The sequence below is a fragment of the Eucyclogobius newberryi genome, unplaced genomic scaffold, assembly GCF_026437365.1.
Source record: "Eucyclogobius newberryi isolate DKJ021-1_F unplaced genomic scaffold, fEucNew1.0.hap1 SCAF_6, whole genome shotgun sequence".
NCBI lineage: Eukaryota > Metazoa > Chordata > Actinopteri > Gobiiformes > Gobiidae > Eucyclogobius > Eucyclogobius newberryi.
This window is the reverse complement of record NW_027316278.1, coordinates 31,420,049-31,441,922: the sequence shown is the minus strand read 5'-3', so window position 1 is coordinate 31,441,922 and position 21,874 is coordinate 31,420,049. Positions and strand designations below refer to the sequence as shown.

Below are 21,874 nucleotides of genomic sequence, written 5' to 3'. Positions count from 1 at the left end.
CACTGTTTACTGTAAATGTGCTTGTGTAAGTGTATAATTAGCTTGGCTGTGACTTTGCTTCAACATTTTTACAGACAATAAACAATACGTTGAGATCACTATACAAATGCATAGAATCACAAACACCTGCCCCAAGTTTTGGGGTCTTGTAGGCAAAACAATACAGAATCGATTTTTATTTTTTATTTTTATAAAAGACATTAATATTTGCAGTATTTATAATGTCCATGGAGAGAGATATCGGAGCCTTCAGACCCTGGACACAACAGTTTTGTGAGGCTCTAGTGTAAACTAGGGCTCAACCCATATTTTCAGGCTTATATGGACACTGAGAAATACATTTGCCACTATATTCCTCCTGAGCCTCATTGGCTATGGGCCTTTACCTCGACAGCTGTTGTTGTCAACAACAATATTATGCTGTCTGCCTCAGGGCAGGGGTTTACTATACAAGCGGAGCCACTGCATAGTACCTGTTTATAGTACCTGTTCATAGTACCTGTTTACACTACAAGCAGAGCCGGCGTGTGCGGCTCAAGCAGGCGGCGCCTCACAGATTCTAATAGCAAGGATGTGCCACAAACATAATTTTTGATCTACACAAACTCAACACTGCTGAGCTGACACGATGAGGCTCATCTTGAACCATAACAGTAACAAATGAAGCCGCTTCTCGTTGGCGGCGCCGAATAGGCCGGGTGCTGCGTCGTAATGATGCCCGTGATTGCAGGTATTTGTTGCATTCACAAGCGGCAAACGGAGACTTTCCCGGGCCAATGTCTCATGGCGTTCTCTCAATGGACTTTGGTGTAGCTTGTTTTCATATGCAATAATCCGCTTGAGTCATTGTAATCGAGAGGTCAGTAAAAGCGTGTGGTTTGGAGCAGAATTCTGAAGAAGAAATGTGACTTTTTCTGTGTGAAATGGCTTCGATTAAAAGTCTGTGTTCTTGGAAATTAATTTAGCAAGTCATTTTTAATGGGTCTGGTATTGATGTCAGTTAACAACGTCAATACCAGTTTAACCGATAACGAATTCAGGCTTTTTTTTCTGGATCAGTAGGGATATTCTGTTTAAGTATCAGTGCTTCCGTAGTTTTGAATAAAAGGAAAATATCATCAAAATCCATCAATATGAAGAAAAACCCTGTTCCTGAAGGAAATGCGTGTGTTATTTTTTGGAAGAAGATCAGATTTAAATCACTTTTATTGTGACCTTTTTATTCAAGATATTCGATTATCTCGACAGGGCTGACAATATGCAATTTTTTCACACGCTCAAAATAGATATGCCACAGTTTAAGAAGCTCCTGCTCCGATGGAATTTGTTAGTTTGTTTGCACTAGAGGCAGTGCCAATCCTTTCTGCGATAATGTATTAAGCACCTAAAGCCAAGTGAACGCTGCAGAGTGAAAACTAAACACGGTCATTTCAAACCATTTATTCACCTTTTTTTTGTTGAGACTCTTGTATGAGCTTCAATTTCAGCTAACATAATATACATAGCATAATATTTCCCAATAAAATCTACAGACAGACAGATAAAGATTCAAAGATCATGGCAGCAATAAGCAGATCACAAAATTACATAATTTCCTTTGCAAACAATAATTCTGCTGTTTGAACTGAGCTATACCTGCTCACGCCTCTGTACTTTCTGAGGTTCATCAGACTCTCCTTGCCCTTTTCAACGAATGAAAACGATGTATATTAAATCCTGCATTTGCTACTGTAAAATGCTGCTGTGTGGAGGAAAGCCAGTCAGCACAGCAGTTTGTTGCAGACTGCCAGACTGTGGCAGTTTCTCCATATTTCAACCATTTCTCCATATTTTCAATTTTGATTAGTATGAAAACAATCACAATGTACAATAGAAGTCATTGTCTCACTAGTTTGTCATGTTAAACTGCACTGTTGTAAATCTGTATAGTGCTTTTACTATAATACAGCTGCGTGTTCTGATCGTATGTATGACTGCGTTGTCCCTGTCAAATAAATGTATAAACACGTTTATACATTTTTTAACCCAGAGGACGTTATAGAAGTTTATTGAAACCACGTGCTGTAATCAAAGCTAAAGGCAGTCCAATGACGTGTTAGAGCGCCTGACTTTTTCCCCCCACAGGGTACATTTCTGATCATTTTCTTCCAAACGGCATGTCGCGTAAACCGTAAAACACAATATATAACGTCTCCGTAAAGCTAAAGCCTCGAACATGGATTCAGCTGCAGATCTGGCCACTCTCTCACGCTCCCGCTCGCAGAGGTGTGGCTGCGTAGTCGGAGGTCACTAAACACAGAGGCTCTTGTTCTCAGAGCGAGGAGATCGATGCCGACGCCGCGATGAGCATGTCTAGAGCATCTTCAGACCCTCCAGAACGAGTGAGACTGGAGCTCATAGTTTTTGTCATTGTGATAGAGTCTTTAAAATGCTCTGTCATCTGAATGTTCAAACCTCTGAGGCAAATGACGTTAACCATAGTATAATTGTTATAATTTGCTTTGTTTTATATTTTGCGATTTCTCTTTTGAGATGCCAGTCGAGTCAAACTTGTTTTAGACTACGGGTGTTGCCATAGTTACTAACTTTCATACTTAAATGTGGGCAGGGTTATGAACTATGCTGGTATATTAAAACAAAATAAAGAAAATATTGTCATGTTGTGTTGTTTTGACATCTAAGCCATGATTCATCTAAAATCGTGAACATTAAAAAAGTTAAAATACCTCTGCATAGTTTTCACTTTGACCACTAGATGGCAGCATTACACTGTGAGTCGCTGTTTGACGTGGTGTTTCCTCTCAGAAAAAAAAACATTTGCAGACACTGAACTATCACAGCTATTTCACTACGCTCTACACACATTCTGAAAAGAGATATTTTGAATAATTTTCTCAGGGGGATAGTGCACTCACATAGTCTCATTGATTACATTGATATGGAATCCTTTACCATCTTCATGCATTTTTCATTCTCAGTGGTTTTATTCACCCTTGCAAATTCAATAATGCATTTCAGCAAAAAAACATACTATGGATGAGTGAATAGGAGACTGTCTTATTGCATGCCTTAAAAAAAATCATACATAGAGTTAGCCATCACTCTGTCACTACTAAAATAATACACGTAATTCATGCAATTTATTAAGTGCTAAAACATGCAGTGTTTGCATTATTATTGCTCTATAACTCTCTCTTCTATTCAAGGCGTTTGTGTCCTTGTTAAAACCATTCTATGGCCTTACCCCATCATTTTACAATTAAAGAAGTGTTAAACAGATGCTGCTACTATAACAGTATAAATATAGAAACACAAAACACTAGTAGTATTTCCCCCAGCGACACGGATGTTGGGTCAACTGCGACTTCCGGGACGATGGTGTCTAGCTTGGATTTATCTGTCTTTATTACGAGTTCACCTGGGGAGATTTCTACGTGGAGCAGACATATAATGAGCCTGGACACTTCGGGAACATGTCTAAAATGGGTCAAATGCAGTGTACACATTTCTAGGTGTGTGTGTGTGTGCGTGTCCGTAAAATACATACCCGTATTCTCCGGACTATAAGTCGCTCCGGACTATAAGTATAAGTCGCACCCCGGCCAAAACTATGAAAAAATGTGCGACTTATAGTCCGGAAAGTCCTAACTAAATACATTTTCAAAGTATTCTCCCCATCACTACCGATGTATGTCTTACTGACCCGATATTTGCTTATACCGATAATAAGATAATACAAATTATGTTAAAGGTTGAATGGACGATTTTTTTGGCCCAAATTTTAGTCTTATTTCCTCGTGGCATGGACTGCTGATTAGTCCTGCCACGTATCAATCATAAAATGCACCTACTGCTCACCTGCAGCTGCGTGTGGCTCGTCCCCCGAGAGCAGCACGGTTCCGCGTGTCTAAGCGCATTGATCTATCATAATATAGTTCCCTCAGTGTACAGGACAAACTGAAGACGGAGATCGACTGTTCGAGCTGACTCATAAAAGACGGAAATCTACGGGAGACGAGAGATGCGATGCGCTCTGTCGCGCTAATAAACAAACGCACGTGTGTGTTGTATCAGTCCGCACGGGGGAGTGCACATGTGCACTTCCGCCTGCGTTCTCAAATCGCCGAAAAAATTGTCCATTGCGCCTTTAATTTATTCACCTTTATTTAACCTGGTAAGACCCACTGAGAGCGAGACCTCTTTTTCTACCTGGGGCACAACAAAGATATAACACACACACACTTGAAAACATTATACATTTAAGAAAGAAAACAAAATCTACATTTAAAAACACATTCATTAAAAAAACAAAACACTCTCTATCTTTTAAAATTGAACAAAGATACCTGATTGAGAACGTTTTCACGCATTCTCACCTCTGACTGTAAGGAGTTCCAAGCTGTAGGGGCAGCTTAGGAAAAGCTCACTTCTCCCAGTCAGTCCTCACATGTGGGACAGACGAGCTGCATATTTCACATGAGCACAGGCCATAATGACCCTCCGCTCTCCACACCAGAGCACACAAGTACGAAGGTGCACAACCACAAATAACTTTTCTCACTAGAATCATCCAACGTGTCAACCTCTTGGCACACAGAGAAGACCATCCTGCCTTGGCATGGAGTTCACAGTGTGAGCCTCCCACAACCTGCTGTGGATCTCAAAGTGATGTATCAGTAAAGTATAGTATCCAACGATTCCAGACATTTTACAGATGCATTTATGTATAGGGCATTGCCATAATCCAACAGAGGCATACAAGTGGCAAATATCAGACGTTTGCGGGCTTCAAGGGTAAAACGGGCTTCATTACAGTATTAAAAAAACAGTTATCTTCAATTTCTAAACAAGATTTTGTAAGTGAGATTTAAAAAAGAGCTCTTGGTCCAATATTAAACCAAGGTACTTCAAATTGGGAACAAACTTATTAACCTGAGAAGTCACTGCAAGAAGATCCTGGCTTTATTTAGTTTCAGGTACTGTGAGTGAGACTGCGCTACAACAAAGGCAGACTGATGACTCAATGACCTGGTCCAGAGAAGTCGAGCAACAGTAAATAACCACATCATTGGCATAAGAATGGTACATGCCATTGGATAGCTGAGCAAAAAGATCATTTACATAAATGGAGAATAAGATTGGGCCTAAAATGGAACCCTGAGGCACTCCCTTGTTCACACTCAAGGCTCACTCGAGGCCCCTGGCAATTTCACACACTGGAAACGATTTGATAGGTATTCGGCAAAACAGTCTCTGGTATCAAACCAGTCTCACGCTATCTCTGGCCAGGCCTTACCGTGCTGCTTCTTCTGCTTCTTTGGTGTTTCATGGCAGTTGGGCTTCTGCTTCAGGATTCAAATTAAAAGCTGACGCTCGACAGAGTCAAAAGCCTTACAAATTAATGAAAAGGGCCACACACTATATTTTTAGATCCAGAGCTTGCAAGAAATTGTCCAGAACCTTAAGAGTAGCTGTGACTGTTCTCTGTTTCTTTCTAAAACCACACTCAAAGTTAGATATAATATCATTAGCATCTAATAAGTCTTTCAACTGGATGCTGACCAGCTTTTCAAGAATTTTGGCTGCGACAGTACTGGCTGCGGGATTACAAATGCAGATTTCAAGACATTAGGAATGTTTACACTATTTATGATTAAATAGTGGGTTATATATATATATATATATATATATATATATAATATATATATATATATATATATATATATATATATATATATTCAGCTGCCAGTTTCAGGAAAAAAGGGTTCCAGGTTATCTGGGCCAGGTGTCCAGGGAGTTCGGCCCACTGAAAACGTCACCATGGGACAGTGAAGTAAAGTCAAAAGAGCAATGATCCAGACCTTTGCCTCCAAATCGGAAGCGACCCACCGATGTAGCCGATCATCAATACCATCCCTACAAATGTCCCTGCGAGCCACCGTACATGACAACGTGAACAGACCGCCTCCAATGCCACCTGTATCCTCTCAAAGCCACGGAGAATGTTGTCATATTGTAATCATTTTACATTTGCTCGCCTCCTCTAGGACCTAATCAAAAGTGTTTTTCTTTTACAGTTTTCCAAAAAAAGCCTTTGTCTTCTGTTTTCCAGGACGTTCTCAACAACCTGGGTTCATCAGAGCTCGACGAGGACGATTTGATGTTGGACCTGGAGCTGTCGGATGATCAGAGGCATCGGCACGGTACGTTTTCGATGCGAATAGAAACGTGTTGTGGAAAATATACTTTTTAAGCGTGTTTAGATTGTTTTCCCTTCTCTTTCGCCCTCTCGAAGTTGCGTTCAGAGCCACTCGTGCACGTTTGCAGAGTGATCCCGCGTAAAGAGGCAGGTGGAGTGTTGTCGGCAAACTTGTGTCTGTTATTAAGTCATTTTAGATCCATGTTGCGATTTCATATGTCCAAAATATGATCCACGTGTGCCATAGGTTCTAGCTTCATAGCAGATCTTCAAATGTCATATTGCGTTAAAAATTGATGCTTTTCTAGGTTATTTCTTAATATTTTGAGATCATAATAAGACATGGCAAGCATCTCTGTTCTGGGTGGTGTTGACAAAAAGGAATATCTCTATATTTTTGGGCGTAGAGAACTGTGTTTAAAAGATCTGGCCAAGGTCACAGCCAACACAATCAGCACAGTTCAGAAACTTGTAAAAACGGCTCTCAATAAAAAAAGGCACCGCACATAAACATTCTTTTTTAAAACTCGTTGAAATGTTTCCAAGACCTTGGTGCCGAGTAGGAAAAAGCAGATTTTCCAAAGTAAGAACTGCTGAGTTGCAATTTCACTTTTTGTTTGTTATTTCAATTTGGCTGCGGTTCATCTTGCAGGTGAATAATTAGCGTTGATAGCCTAAACCACTGACCCTGAAACTAATAAACCGGAGATATTTTCCTCACGGCCTAGAAGCGTCCGTGCAACACACTGGCTTCAAGTTCAATGGTTGGACTACTGTAATTTAAGTAGTGAAAATGAAATAAAATGCAAGCATTGATCAGATGTGACCCTAAAATGGACAGTAGTCTCTATGAAATGTGGCTCACCTTGTCCTCAGGCAAATATGCTGTCCAGACTGTAGCTTAAATTAAAGGGGTGATGGACTGCGCTCATAAAGTCTGGGGACCGGACTTTGTGCTGAGAGTGGAGCAGTAGGTTCTTCCTCTCGCTCACTTTTGGAAGGTGATAATTAAAAGACTTGCGACGCACACACTGTAAGAAATAATGTACCGTATTTTCCGCACTATAAGGCTCTTAAATTTTCTCAAAAAACGACAGTGCATCTTATAAACCAGTGCGCATTATATCTGGTTGTGCTTACAGACCTCGAAGCAATTTTGTGCGGTACACGTTTAGTTTCGCTTGATGCACCTTATAGTCCGGTGCGCCTTATATGAAAAATGATCGAAAATAGACCATTCATTTTCAGTGCGCCTTATAGTGCGGAAAATACGGTACTTTCTTGCAGCTTTTAAGAAGAGATATAATGAGACAGACCACAGGGCGGGCCACAAACACTACCGTTAATAACAGAAACGTACTCATTGGCTCATTGTCCGAACTGAGAGGCATTTAGCTGTAGAAAGCAGCTCATTTTAATTTGCAGTGTTTTTTATTTTTATTTTTTTGGAATGCACTTGTTTACTATCCATAGCCGTAATGTTGCAAATGATTACAAGTAAATACAGCGCTGTGGGCGGGGAAAGGTAAAGACTATCAAAACACACAACTTTGAGTAAGTTAATGATGATGGGAGGCATCCTTACACTGTTCATTTTGTATTAGTTTATCTTTCTGTCTTTTGACTTACCGTGAGGCTTGTTTTGTTTAGCTTTACTAAAATAATAGTTTGAATTGTTAATTGATAAAGGAATAAAGATAATTGAATTAACAAAACCAAGTCCTTTTCAAATGTGATGTTATATTGCGCTGCTCGGTGGACCTTCACATTTTCAGTATTAATAATAAAAAAAAAATTGTTCTCATCATCGCCATAATATTACAAATACTGTATCTATTATTATTAGTCAATAAAAACATCACTGCTCAAGACAGACACTTTTTACACTGTCCCACGTAAAATGCAATATCATGTCACTTAATTGTCTCTTTAAATGGTCCCATTAAACTCTTTTTCAATCATGTCGTCACCAGTCAAAGGGGTTTATGTGCCGATGTTTCTCTTCGATCGGTGACTCGTTTCCGTGGAGCTGACGGGACACAGGACACAGACGGGACCTTTACACACACATTACTAGTGTTTCTCAAACTGTGGTCCGTGTGGCGGCGGTACACTGGGCTTTCTTCAGTTTGAGCCGTCCTTTTGTTTAGTGTGGTGTAAATGTATTCGGACACATTAAATTCCCTTGAGTTTGCGGCGCACCAGAAAAAGTTGGAGACGCTGTAGTGTGACTCTAATTTCGATCTGTTTAGTTTGGTTTATTATCGTAGGTGCTACTCGGAGTGAAACGTTTGAGAACCCTCGTACTAGAGAAACTTCAGATACAGAGCGTTCAAAGGGTGTCCATATCTACTTTTACCGTGCAATCATTAAATACATTTTTTGTTTTTTTATATATAACAAAAAAATAAAATTGAATTTGATCGCGTTTGATCAATGCAATGACAATTGCAGCAAGGCCCAGCCCTACTTCTATATACAACATATTTAATGCTACTGATTGCAATGCAGATGTATTCTCGACTGCATAAAGCGGCTTTACATGGTGTGCAAGTGGCTTGTTATCCAATCAGAGAGTAGAACGAGCTCCTCACTTTGGGGTACCACATCTCAGGACTTCCATTTTCCATTTGGGCCGTTCTTTTTACCTCCACAATAGATTTCCTGCACCACGTGACTTCATTTGTTCAAGATCCCATCACGACTGGGAAGAAACTGCGGTTAACGAATGTAAATGAACATGCAATTGAGCTTTTGGACTTTATCTTTGTCAATAAACTTGTCAGATTAAACTTAACAATTTAACTTTAGTTTGTGATTTTATTGAACTGTAAATTATGCAAACAGTGTTTTTGAAAAGTATTTGAAATCAATTCTCTTCAAACTACGCTCTCTCTCTCACTCTTGAATAGATAAATAATTAATGGAATTGCCAGAACACAATCTTTTATAAAAATGTTTTGAGACCATGGTTAAATCCTTTCCCAAATGAAAACCCAAATCAATTCAGAAATACATTTGTAGCTTTATTAAAGTGAGGCTTGACTCGCTTCCGTACTCACTGCAGAAATCCACTTCTCTCGTCTTTTGTGAATCTAAAATCAAAATACATGAATAATCCAGAAACTCCGATAAACGTTGTTTATTGCGGCCTATGCCATTTGTTTCTACGTGAATTCCCCGCTACCGTAACTGCCAGTGCGGAGTCTCAGCGTCTTAATGCAGAAATCCTTGAATTCTAAACGCTGTTCTCCTCTTGTGTGTCCAGTGTCCCGGGAAAACTCCAGTCAGTCCCTGGCCTCCTGCCTCAACCTGCTGCATTCGCCCTCGGATGGGTCGGGAGAGCGAATCCTGGGTCGGGAGCACAGCCACAGGTAAACGCCGATTTCAATCTACTGCCTGGTCTAAAACGAGTACACACACGCACACATTTGTTCACAAGCAATTTAACGCCGTCGTTTGCTGCTGGTCGTCTTGTATAGATGAGACAGATTAATGATATGTTATGTATAAAAGCTGGGCTAAACGACTATTAATCTATGTGTAATCTTGATTCTTCTTTGGGCTCTGTTTAATGCTAAAACACGGACACACCCACCTACTCCTCCTCGTGGTCAGCCTCCGCTGTCTAGGCTAGTCAGCCCTTTTTGAGAATAAAGTGCTGTATTCGAATTAGACTGATCTTTATTGAAAGTAAAAGTCAGTCTTACCTTTAAGATAAGATAAGATATTCCTTTATTGTCCCACATGGGGAAATTTCATTGGTGCAACGCAGGTAGATACAGAGGTAGATACAGAAGAACAGATCACTTATAGGAAGTCTGAAAAACACTTTCAGTAGAAGATCTCCTATAAATAAATAAAAAACTCCCATAGACAAATAAATAAATAAATACATAAATACCATTGCATGTGATCACGACAGTAATTGCACATGAATATGTGTCACGACAGCACATAGATTGCACATGAATTTTACATGAATTCCAACAGCAATTGCATATATGACAGAATTGCACATCAGTATTAGGTTAGGTCAGTATTGCGAGTGTTCAGTACTAACAGTTTTTGTTATAAAGTCTGACAGCAGCAGGAAGGAAAGACCTACGGAACCTTTCCTTCACACAGCGAGGGTGGATCAGTCTCTCACTGAAGCTGCTCTCCAGAGCGGACAGAGTGTCCTGCAGGGGGTGACACTCATGGTCCAGCATAGATGTGAATCTAGCCAGGACCCTCCTGTCCCCCACCTCCTGCACCGAGTCCAGAGCACAGCCCAGGACGGAGCTGGACTTCTTGATGACTCTGTCCAGCTTCCTCCTCTCCCTCTCTGTGATGCTGCTGCTCCAGCAGGCCACACCGTACAGGAGCCGATGCCACCACAGAGTCGTAGAAGGTCTTCAGGAGTGGCCCTGTCACTCCAAAAGACCTGAGTCTCCTCAGGAGGTAGAGCCGACTCTGGCTCTTTCTGTACAGTGCGTCTGTGTTATGAGTCCAGTCCAGTTTGTGGTTCAGATGAACACCCAGGTACTTGTATGAGTCCACTCTCTCAATGTCCCGTCCCTGGATGTTCACTGGTGAGGGGGCAGTGGGGTGGCGTCTGCGGAAATCCACCACCATCTCCTTGGTCTTCCCCGCGTTGATGAGGAGGTGGTTCCGCTGACACCAGTCCACAAAGTCCTGCGCCAGTCCCCTGTACTCCGCGTCATCGTCGTCCGTGATGAGTCCGATGACGGCAGAGTCGTCAGAGAACTTCTGCAGGACACAGCTGTCCGTGTCATGTCTGAAGTCTGCAGTGTAAAGGGTGAAGAGAAAGGGCGCGAGGACAGTGCCCTGGGGCGCCCCCACACTGCAGGTCCGAGTGTCAGACACACAGTTCCGGGCTCTCACAAACTGGGGTCGGTCTGTGAGGTAGTCCAGGATCCACTCTGCCAGGTCATACTCCACACCAGCCGTCTCCAGCTTGTCCCTCAGGAGCAGCGGCTGGATGGTGTTGAAGGCACTGGAGAGATCGAAGAACAGGATCCTCACAGAGCTGCCAGGCTTTTCCAGGTGAGAGAGGGAGCGGTGCAGCAGGGAGATGACGGCGTCCTCCACTCCGATGCCAGACCGATATGCAAACTGCAGCGGGTCCATGGCTGAGCTCACGGTGGAGCGGAGGTGGTCCAGGACCAGCCGCTCCAGTGTCTTCATCAGGTGGGACGTGAGAGCCACTGGCCTGAAGCTGTTGAGGTCTTTGGGGCGCGGTGTCTTAGGCACAGGTACCAGACAGGAGGTCTTCCAGACCTGTGGTACCACCCTCAGCTTCAGGCTCATGTTGAAGACATGCTCCATAACTCCACACAGTTCATCTGCGCAGGACTTAAGGAGCCTGGGGCTGATGCCATCAGGTCCTGCTGCCTTCCTCACTTTAATCCTCTTCAGCTCACTCCTCACCTGTGCTGCTGTGACAGTCAGTGGTTGGCAGGGGGACCGTGTGCTGGGGGGATGGGTGAGTCCAGGTGAAGTGGGGAGCTGATGGTCCGGGGCAGATAAGCGAAGAGGAACAGATGCAGGGCATTGTCCAGCTGTGGAAGAGGGAGCATGCAGCTGTGCATGACACAGACACCTTCCTCAGTGAGCTGTTTGTCCTGTACTTTCTCTGCTTTAGCTTTGTAGATGAATAAAACCTGAGCCACTGCTACACTGACAACCACAATGAATTCATGGTTTGAACGATCATGTGCTGTAGTTGTCTATTCTACGTTAGATAAACTTTGTTTTTCAGCACATGTTCTGAATGTCTCTTTTTTCCAGTCGATCTGCTCTTATATTATGCCCTTCACTTTTTGCAAAACCTCAGTTAAATGATAGAAAAGGCCAAATTGGTCAGATTGCATGACGTGCTGTAAACACCGCGCACTTTCTACGCTCCCGCCCACTTTCTACATGCAGCCAATCATACATCAGTTCAACAAAAATAACCAATGAAACGGGTAAAGAGAATTGAAGCCACTGCTGGATTCTAACCCTGGTCACCTGCGTTCCAACCCAACGCTCTACCTGTTGCGCTATCCACTTAGTGACGTCATGATGCATCTTTAAAAGATTAAAAGATCCGGGGCTTTTGGACAGAGATCCGGGGCTCAAGCCCCAAAGCCAGGACCTGGCTCCGCCCATGCGTACACCTATTCACCATGTTGTCTAATCTGTTATTTTTTCAAATTACATTTCAAGATGAAATGTCTGTTCTTAGTCTTTGATTTTATCAAATACGTTTCCCCCAAAATGCGACTTATACTCCAGTGCAACTTATATATGTTTTTTTCTTCTCTATTATGCATTTTTTGGCTGGTGCGACTTATACTCTGGAGCGACTTATAGTATATATATTTCCTGTATAATTCCAATTTGATTCATCACAGGCCTATTACCGTTGTAACTGGATACTTGTTTCCCGACTTTGCTCACCAATACATTCAGGCGCCAAAATGTTGCCTTTTTGTGCCAACATTTTGGAGCAGCAGGCTTAACTGGCCACATTCTGCCACAAGCACACTTTTACCGACTTCTGCTCCACCGATATGTGCATGCCATCGCCTAAAAACCCACACCCAACACGCCGAGTTTGTTCGACAAGGCAAAACTTCTATTTTTACGCGTCATGCTAAGGGCGGCAGATTGCGTTCGCCCAAAGCAGTCCTCAAAGCCACATGAACCAGACTTAAAGGTCCCATAACATGCAAAATCGACTTTTCAGAGCTGTTAACCTTCTTACATTGCTATTTGTGCTTCATATATATACCCAGAGTGTTATTTTGATTGATTCTCGCAGTTTTTAGCTATATTACAGACTTTCTCCTTTCCGCAAATCTCCAAACTGACGGGCGGTGGCTACAGGCACGCGTCATCATCCCCCCTCCCCCCACTCCACCCCCCTCCTGCCTGCCGCCTCCCGCCCCCTCCCCCCGGCTCCGCGCTGGCTGCAGACTCGTCTCCCCATACAAGCCCCGAAGTTTTTCTGCTTCGATTTACGAGGAAACACGGCTCAAAGAGGCCCAAAACTTCATTAATGATATCGCACTCTTCACTATTATCACAATGGTGAAGGTTTATGTGGCAGTTGATGCAGCAACCGGGAAAATAAACGGAGAGAAGTTCTATCCGATACCGAAAAACCAGGAAATAAGAGCGCGACTTTTATTTATATATATATATATATATATATATATATATATATATATATATATATATATATACACACACATACATACATACATACATACATACATACATACATACATACATACATACATACATACATACATACATACATACATCTAACTGCACTCTACCCAAGACTGGCCGTCACAGTTTATCCACTCGATTTCTTGCCACCGCTAACATCTATTTTAGTTTGGTAAAAGCAGCTCGCTGGGGAAAAAGGTCGCAGATTACTGATCCAACACATTCGCCGACACATTTTCCACTGCAACGGGATTTGATCACCGTTACTGAAGAATCCAACGATATTCATTTTTTGTCAATATCGCTCACTCCTAGTTGCTCGTCACTAGAACAGTTCCCGTTTCTCTTCTGCTCAATGGTGCGGTCCTTTCTCTGCTCTGTAAAGCTGATTTGATTGAGGCACAGACAGAACTGTGGTAAGTGTCTGGTATGTTAACGTAACATATTAACAGTTATTCAGATAACTATAGCATAAAGAACATGCTAGTTATAACAAGTTTACCAAAGCATCAGTATTACACCAAATCACTAAATCCATTGAATTCTTCTTCCTCTGTGTCACTTCTAAACAACTCCACAAACTCCGGAGGTAGAGGAAGTGCAGATTCTTCTTCGGCGTCACTTAGAGTCTAGAGCGCCCTCTTGTGGTTGTCATGTGAAAATAATCAACACGTGAAATGCGCTTGCCAGTGTGAAAATAACAAATAATATCACATATAAGACGCTCCGGCGTATAAGTCGCACCCTGAGCCAAACTATGAAAAAAGGTACGACTTATAGTCCGGAAAATATGATACCGAGCAACTGTTTGGACATAACACAGATTTTGGCACATAGAGGTGAGCAATACCCGAAATACTATGTCAATATTGCCAACATAAAGTTTTTGTCCTGTATTATGGTTAAAATAGACAACGTTTCAAACTTGATTACCGTAGCATCCGAGCAGGGGTGGGAGTTGGAGACATAAATGAAATTCTCAATACTATACTTTTTTTGTTCAGATGAAATTATATCAATCAAACAGAAATGTGTGAAAACAAACCTTTAAACATATTAGTTAAAGTGTACTTATCAGACAAAAGTGAAATGTCTTTAAAATTTAATAACAAAATTGCAGGAATATCACTTTATACCTTTTTTCATTTTTATTTTAAATCAGCTCTTTTTGTAGCACTTTTTACATAAACAATTTTTGCAATATTGACATTGCAATTCTCAACAGAATATATATCTGAATTTCAGTATATTGTCCACTGTTAAATCTATCTTTGTCACTTATATTGTTACATACAATGGGACAAAGAACCAAGACTGTTATTTCAAAAACAACATTGCTCAAGTACAAGTTAAAAATGTCTAATAAAAAAAACATGTCCCTCAAGTAAAAGAGAATCTACCCTGAGCTCTTGTACTTGTACTACATCGCTGTTAGGCCTTGACTTTTTCTCCATGTGTTTTTCGTCCTGAGCCGCAAACAAACTTTTGCTAAATAAAGGTATATTTTCAGTGTCTAGAGTGTAAGAATCAAGGAGGCGAGAAAGCAAACTTTTATCCGACAGTATAAAACGGCTCTATATTGTAAAGTCAAGTAAAGTCATCTGCCTGAGAGTGTTCTCAAGTTTCTTAAATTGCTGTCTTTCTGTCAAAAACGTCTTTATGAATGACTCGTTTAGAAGTGGGACTCCCCTCAATCGTGTTCTGTTGATAAATATCTTACCTTGTTGCTAGTCATCAGAAACATTCTTTTAAATGGTCTTTTTGAAGTTCAAGTATTGCAAAATGAATAGTGTTTTAATTATTAGTCCAATCAATTACAACAATCTTTTAGGTGAAAAAAGAATTCAAATCTAACCTACAGCGGATTTTATACAAGACTAAACATTATTAATTCATGGAAATAAGTCTATACATCTTTTAACAGCACATGAGTAATTGTTTCAGATAGGAATAATTTAAATTAAGACACAACTTATTATGATTTTTACATAATTGAGCTGTCTTAGGCGCAGTCAGGGGTCGGAGGGTTTGGGGACCACAGGATCTCATCTCTGCTGTTTGCAGACGATGTTGTCCTGATGGCTCCATCAAACCCGGACCTGCAACATGCACTGGGACGGTTTGCAGCCGAGTGTGAAGCGGCTGGGATGAGAATCAGCACCTCCAAATCCGAGGCCATGGTTCTCGACCGGAAAAAGGAGGCTTGCCCTCTCCAGGTGGGTGGGGTGTCCTTGCCCCAAGTGGAGGAGTTCAAGTATCTCGGGGTCTTGTTCACGAGTGAGGGAAGGATGGAGCGTGAGATCGACAGGCGGATCGGTGCAGCGGCTGCAGTGATGCAGTCGCTGCATCGGACCGTTGTGGTAAAGAAGGAGCTGAGCCGAAAGGCAAAGCTCTCTATTTACCGGTCGGTCTACGTTCCTGCCCTCACCTATGGTCATGAGCTTTGGGTAGTGACCGAAAGAACAAGATTGCGGATACAAGCGGTCGAAATGAGTTTCCTCCGCCGTGTGGCTGGGCGCTCCCTTAGAGATAAGGTGAGGAGCTCGGCCACACGGGGGGAGCTCGGAGTAGAGCCGCTGCTCCTCCACGTCGAGAGGAGCCAGCTGAGGTGGCTCGGGCATCTGTTCCGGATGCCTCCTGGGCGCCTCCCTCGGGAGGTGTTTCAGGCATGTCCCACCGGGAAGAGGCCCCGGGGAAGACCCAGGACACGCTGGAGAGACTATGTCTCACGGCTGGCCTGGGAACGCCTCGGGATCCCCCCGGAGGAGTTAGAGGAAGTGTCTGGGGAGAGGGAAGTCTGGGAGTCCCTGCTCAGACTGCTGCCCCCGCGACCCGGCCCCGGATAAAGCGGCAGAAGATGGACACAACTTATTATGATTTTTACATAATTGAGCTGTCTTAGGTAAAACTATAGTGGTTTAAAATGTCCGATTTGAGCAAAATGGTGGATTTCACGTTGTACAGAGGTCTGAGTTTTGCATGCTCCTGTTGATAAATCCGTTGTTTGCACAGTAAGGCATGGGATTTGTCACAACGGTCAGATAATCACTGTTTGTCCGACAGATTAACTCCACACGAAACACACTTTCATAAACAGGAGGCGCTCTTCACTCGGCGTCTCATAAACTGAATGAGAAAGGCTACAAATGTCTCCATACTTCAAATTAAGGGGAGACACGGGTCAGATGTTTGGTCAGTTTGCTCTCTCAACATAAAATATTTGACGTGGAAACAACACCATTCCATCCAATCTGTACCTAAATATATTTAATTCTTTAATTTAATCCACTTGCATCCATATTTGTAATTTCTGGTCTCACATCTGGCTGGTCACCTACACACACCAAACTTTACAATCTTGTGCATAACAATACTGACAGAGCGATTTGTTCATGTTTATTCATGTTTTAACAACAAAAACTGAGGCAAAATTTGAATTTATAGACCAATTATCAGTAAGAAAAACATCCAGAATGCCCTCTGTACTCTTAAATTTATACCTGGCTCTATAATTTGTTTCTTTTTATTTGTCCCACATGTGATTTTGGCTATTTTTACACATAAATTGCCATATTTTCTATATTAAACATATATATACATTGCATGATGAAAAAGTTGTAATACATGTTTTCTTACATTTAAATAAACGACAGAAGAAGTTTCAAGTCGATAACTCCAAATTGCAATATGGATTTTGATTCCTGCAGCTCTAGTATTCACATTCTTTCACATCAAATTTTCATAACAATTTTAAAAGGAAAGATTAAATATATTATGAGGGAAAGCAGAATGCAGATTTAGCAGAGGCAAAGTGTGTTGCCCAAGGGTTTCCCCGTCTTGCTCTCTCTGTCTCAGGTTCGTCGTCCCCTCGAGGGGACATCGATTTGCTGCAGGCAAAGCAAGTTCTCTTCTGTTGAGACACAAAACACAAACATGAGCAGCTGTCAGTCACACTGTCCAGAGAGTGCAGAGGAGGGGCTTACAGGATTTCATAATCGCCCATTTAATTAGGCTCTGATCAATAAGCTTCATATTCTTAACACGAGTCAACTTAAAAATCCTATTAGTGGATTATAGTTAGATGTTTTCCTGTCCAGAACTCTAATTTGTGGTTCAATACATTTGGTTTTCCATCTAGTAAGCGTGGACAAAATGTATGATTCATGTCAGCAAAACTGTTACATTGAATGAATAGAAATGAAGGTTTTGTGATTTCTGTCATTTTCGTCCTGTTGTGTGAAGCACTTTGAATTGCCTTGTGTACGAAGTGTGCTCGACAAATAAACTGGCCTTGCCTATTTTGAGGACTTTGACCATTCTAAATGGAGATTGACCTATTGGACCTATATTTTGTGAATCTAGATCAGGGGTCGCCAACCTTTACCACTCAAAGAGCCAATTGGACCCATCTTCCACAGTAAAGGAAACGTAGAGAGCCTCAAGACCCTTTTGACATCTCAAATGAAATAACAAGTGCCTTTATGCTACGTATAAACTGAACTATTGTGCATTTATTCAAAATTCAATCAATTTAATTAAATAATTAAATTAATGAATGAATGCGGAGAAAACAAAATTGTAATTTTTGCATCAATACATATATTTAGAACTCGTAGCATTGAATGTTCTTTTTTCTTCGGACACTTTTCTTTTCTTAGAATTCTCCATGGAATTCTCCATTGAGCGTTTCAAGAGTTGCATCGGATATATCGATGCACACATTATTGGAAACATTATTGGACTCATTATTGACACATTTTATTTAGATTTTACAAGATCAACATAATCTTGAAATGTATCATCCCATTTTTAAAAAACAAATGAACTAAAACAAAATAGCTCTTGCTTCTTTCCACTGCTTTACAAATACATGAATGACTGAATGTCAGAAATAAGGGTTTGTCGCAAATACGGTCACTATGGCAACATGAGCGCTGGCGTGAAATTAATCTGGGCATGCAGAGTTACAATTGCATAATGACGGGAGCATAGATATATGTGTACTGTACAGTCTCAGTTTTCGAAAGAAACGACAATGTTGACCCTCATCATTCTTAGTTTGGGATCAGCTCTACAAATGATCATATTAATCATAACGTTTGAAATGATGTCCAATGATCCGGCATTTCGACAGCAAAGTCTGCCATAGAAGAACTGTCTCCATCTCTACTTTAAACATGCTACATCCAATATATTATTATTCCACACACAACTGAATGAGCCACAAAGCATTATACTATAAATACAAAGGCTATAGGAAAAACAAGGCTTCTTGATACTTCTCTGTGCTCTTACGGGGCTGTTGGAACAAAGAGCGCCTTGTACCAGCGAGGATGTGATGATCCGTCAGTGCAGACAATACACTCCTGTCATTTTGTGCCTCAAAGCGCAAACTTCTGGGAGTCCACTCGTCGCCTAGCAACTGCCTCCCACCACAATATTGCTCACTACATTAGCTTTTATAAAATGGACGAGCTGACACTTTTACTTTCATTTTAGGTGGCTGTGATGCATTAATAATTAGGGAGTTAGAAAGAATGCTGTTAGGCAGATTTTCCTAACACAACTGTTGATGCTGTAAAAGCCATTTTGACACTAGTTCAGCTTTAGAGACAACGTGTGACTCTTAATAACAGCTCAAAGTCGAGGAGAAGTTGAAAATAAGAAAAAGTATTAGGAGTGTGCTTAAATATCATTTTAATATTGATATTGTATCAATATATTGCCATTATTACCGTATTTTCTGGACTATAAGTCGCACCTTTTTTTTAAATAGTTTTGGCCGGGGTGCGACTTATACTCCGGCGCGACTTATATGTGATATTATCTGTTATTTTGACACTGGCAACGTCATTTCTCATGTTGATTATTTTCACACTGACAACCACAAGAGGGCGCTCTAGGCTCTAAGCGACGCAGAAGAATCTGCACTTCCTCTACCTCCTGAGTTTGTGGAGTTGTTTAGAAGTGACACAGAGGAAGAAGAATTCAATGGATTTAGTGATTTGGGGTAATACTGATGCTTTGGTAAACTTGTTAGCATGTTCTTTATGCTATAGTTTTCGTAACAACAAACTGTCGTAATTGTCTTAAGTGTCTGGTATGTTAACGTAACATATGTTTCGTTAACATACCAGACAGACACTACGTTAGCATACGTACACCTATTCACCATGTTCTCTAATCTGTTATTATTTTAAATTACATTTCAAGATGGAATGTCTGTTCTTGGTCTTGGATTTTATTGAATACATTCCCCAATAGTCCGGGAAATACGGTGTATAAAACAAAAAACAGCTGTGAATGAAAACCCATGCCTCGGTCGTCTGTTCTTGAATTCCTCACAAACTTGGCAAAACTTCTCGCTGTTGACGAACCTCGTATGGAACGTCCTGGGCAAAGAAGACTCGCTTGCTTTTGTAAAAGGTGGTTTCCTGACGCACTCCTTCACGCGATCGTTGAGAAACCTCATTATCAGGCCATCCAGAACCAGGCAAGAAACAAGAAATGGTCAAAGATAAAAGCAACAATATATCCGTGGTGCCACCCTAAAGTAGATTAACAAATTAAGAATACATGAACTACTTTTTCCTGTGAAGTAGCTAAAATGTTTCAGAAGCGCCTACAAATTAAAGGTGCCATAAAATGCTTTTTTTCACGTTTCGTAGTCTATCCTAAGTGTATAATTGATAATAATAAGGGTTGTGCAACACCCTTAACATAATAGTTAAGAAATATCACCCAGACCTTGGACCCCCTCACCAACCCGGAAATGCAGACGGCTTGGTATGATATTCGCCCCCACCCTTGCGAAGAGCGATCTGGCTCCCCCGCCCAACCCGTGACGTAGTCTCAGCGAGAGCGTGTGTGCCCCGCCCACCCGTGACGTAGTCTCAGCGAGAGCGTGTGTGCCCCGCCCACCCGTGACGTAGTCTCAGCGAGAGCGTGTGTGCCCCGCCCACCCGTGACGTAGCCCCACAGCTGTCTGCTCCGCACTGTGCCGCTCCTGCCGCACGAGTGAGTGAGAAACGATAGAACTTCAGATCAACACTACTTTGAGACTAAATAAATCTGATGTTTATTTTACAGCGTGCGCAGAACAGATATCTATAGATCTATATATATATATAAAAGTCTTATGTCCATAGCGCTCTTATTTCCTGGTTTTTCGGTATCGGATAGAACTTCTCTCCGTTTATTTTCCCGGTTGCTGCATCAAGTGCCACATAAACCTTCACCATTGTGATAATAGTAAAGAGTGCGATATCACAAATGAAGTTTTGGGCCTCTTTGAGCCGTGTTTCCTCGTAAATCGAAGCAGAAAAACTCCGGAATGGGCTTGTAGGGAGACAGCAGCGCGGAGCAGCGCGGAGCAGCGCAGAGCAGCGCGGAGCCGGGGGGAAGGGGGGCGGGAGGCGGGAGGCGGGAGGGGGGTGAGGGGGGGATAATGACGCGTGCTTGCCCTTATGACGCGGTCTTGCCCCACCGCCCGTCAGTTTGGAGATTCGTGGAAAGGAGATAGTCTGTAATATAGCTAAACACTGCGGGAATCAATCAAAAAAACACTCTGGATACATATATGAAGCACAAATAGCAATGTAAGAAGGTTAAAAGCTCTGAAAAGTCAATTTAGCATGTTATGGGACCTTTAATAATCCATATTTTTCAGAATGAATGGGAATAAACCTTTTTTCAAATCTGGTTTGATAAATATATCACATGCTTGAGTCAAGTTGTAAAATGCTGGAGAGTTAATACCATTTCACAAATTAAAAATACAAACTAGATAACATCAGTATATTTCACTACTTACAATTAAATTCATAGTGTATGAAGCTTTAGATTCACAATTAAGAGAGATAACAAAGGATTGTATAAAATATTGTGCCCCGCTTTTTTGAATGTAGCAGACTTTAGACCACTGGGAGAGCACTGAATACAAAACTAACAATCAAACCGGCTATAATCAAACCATCAAATTACTCCTCAAAATGTGTATAACATGATTTAATTCAAAAATGTAAATCGATCTTATATTCCACCATACAAACTAGAGAAAACAAACCTATCTGTCTCAAACTTATACTGGCATGGATGTTGGTAGAGAGGAAGTCAAAAGAAAGGACCTACAGTACTTGATACTCTCAGGCTTTATTTCAGTAAAGCGTATGATTGTAATGAACTGGAAAGTCAGAAACTGGGTTCAAGAGTACATGGACGTGATTACAATGGAACATGCTGCATCCTATCTTTGTGACGCAGGGCACAAACGCACAGACTTAATGGACCTGACTGATGCGCCTGCATACCTGCTCTAATGGACACAATGTGCACAAAGATCACTGTGAAATGATTATTGTGACATCTGCATAGGACGGCGATTTTACACAATATAAATGATCTATTTGACCAAAACAGAACGCTCCTGTGTGGATGAAAATATGATCTCAC

General features: G+C 41.5%; 1 protein-coding gene across 2 annotated transcripts in view; it reads left to right on the top strand.

The window, feature by feature from the left end:
• ccser1 (coiled-coil serine-rich protein 1) overlaps positions 1–21,874 on the top strand; it is a 223,615-nt gene that overhangs the window by 13,184 nt on the left and 188,557 nt on the right. For both annotated transcript variants that reach the window (XM_072433547.1, XM_072433548.1), the window contains exons 7-8: positions 6,113–6,203; positions 9,468–9,573. In XM_072433547.1, the coding sequence (XP_072289648.1) occupies positions 6,113–6,203; positions 9,468–9,573 (197 nt within the window). The remainder of the gene's footprint in view (positions 1–6,112; positions 6,204–9,467; positions 9,574–21,874) is intronic.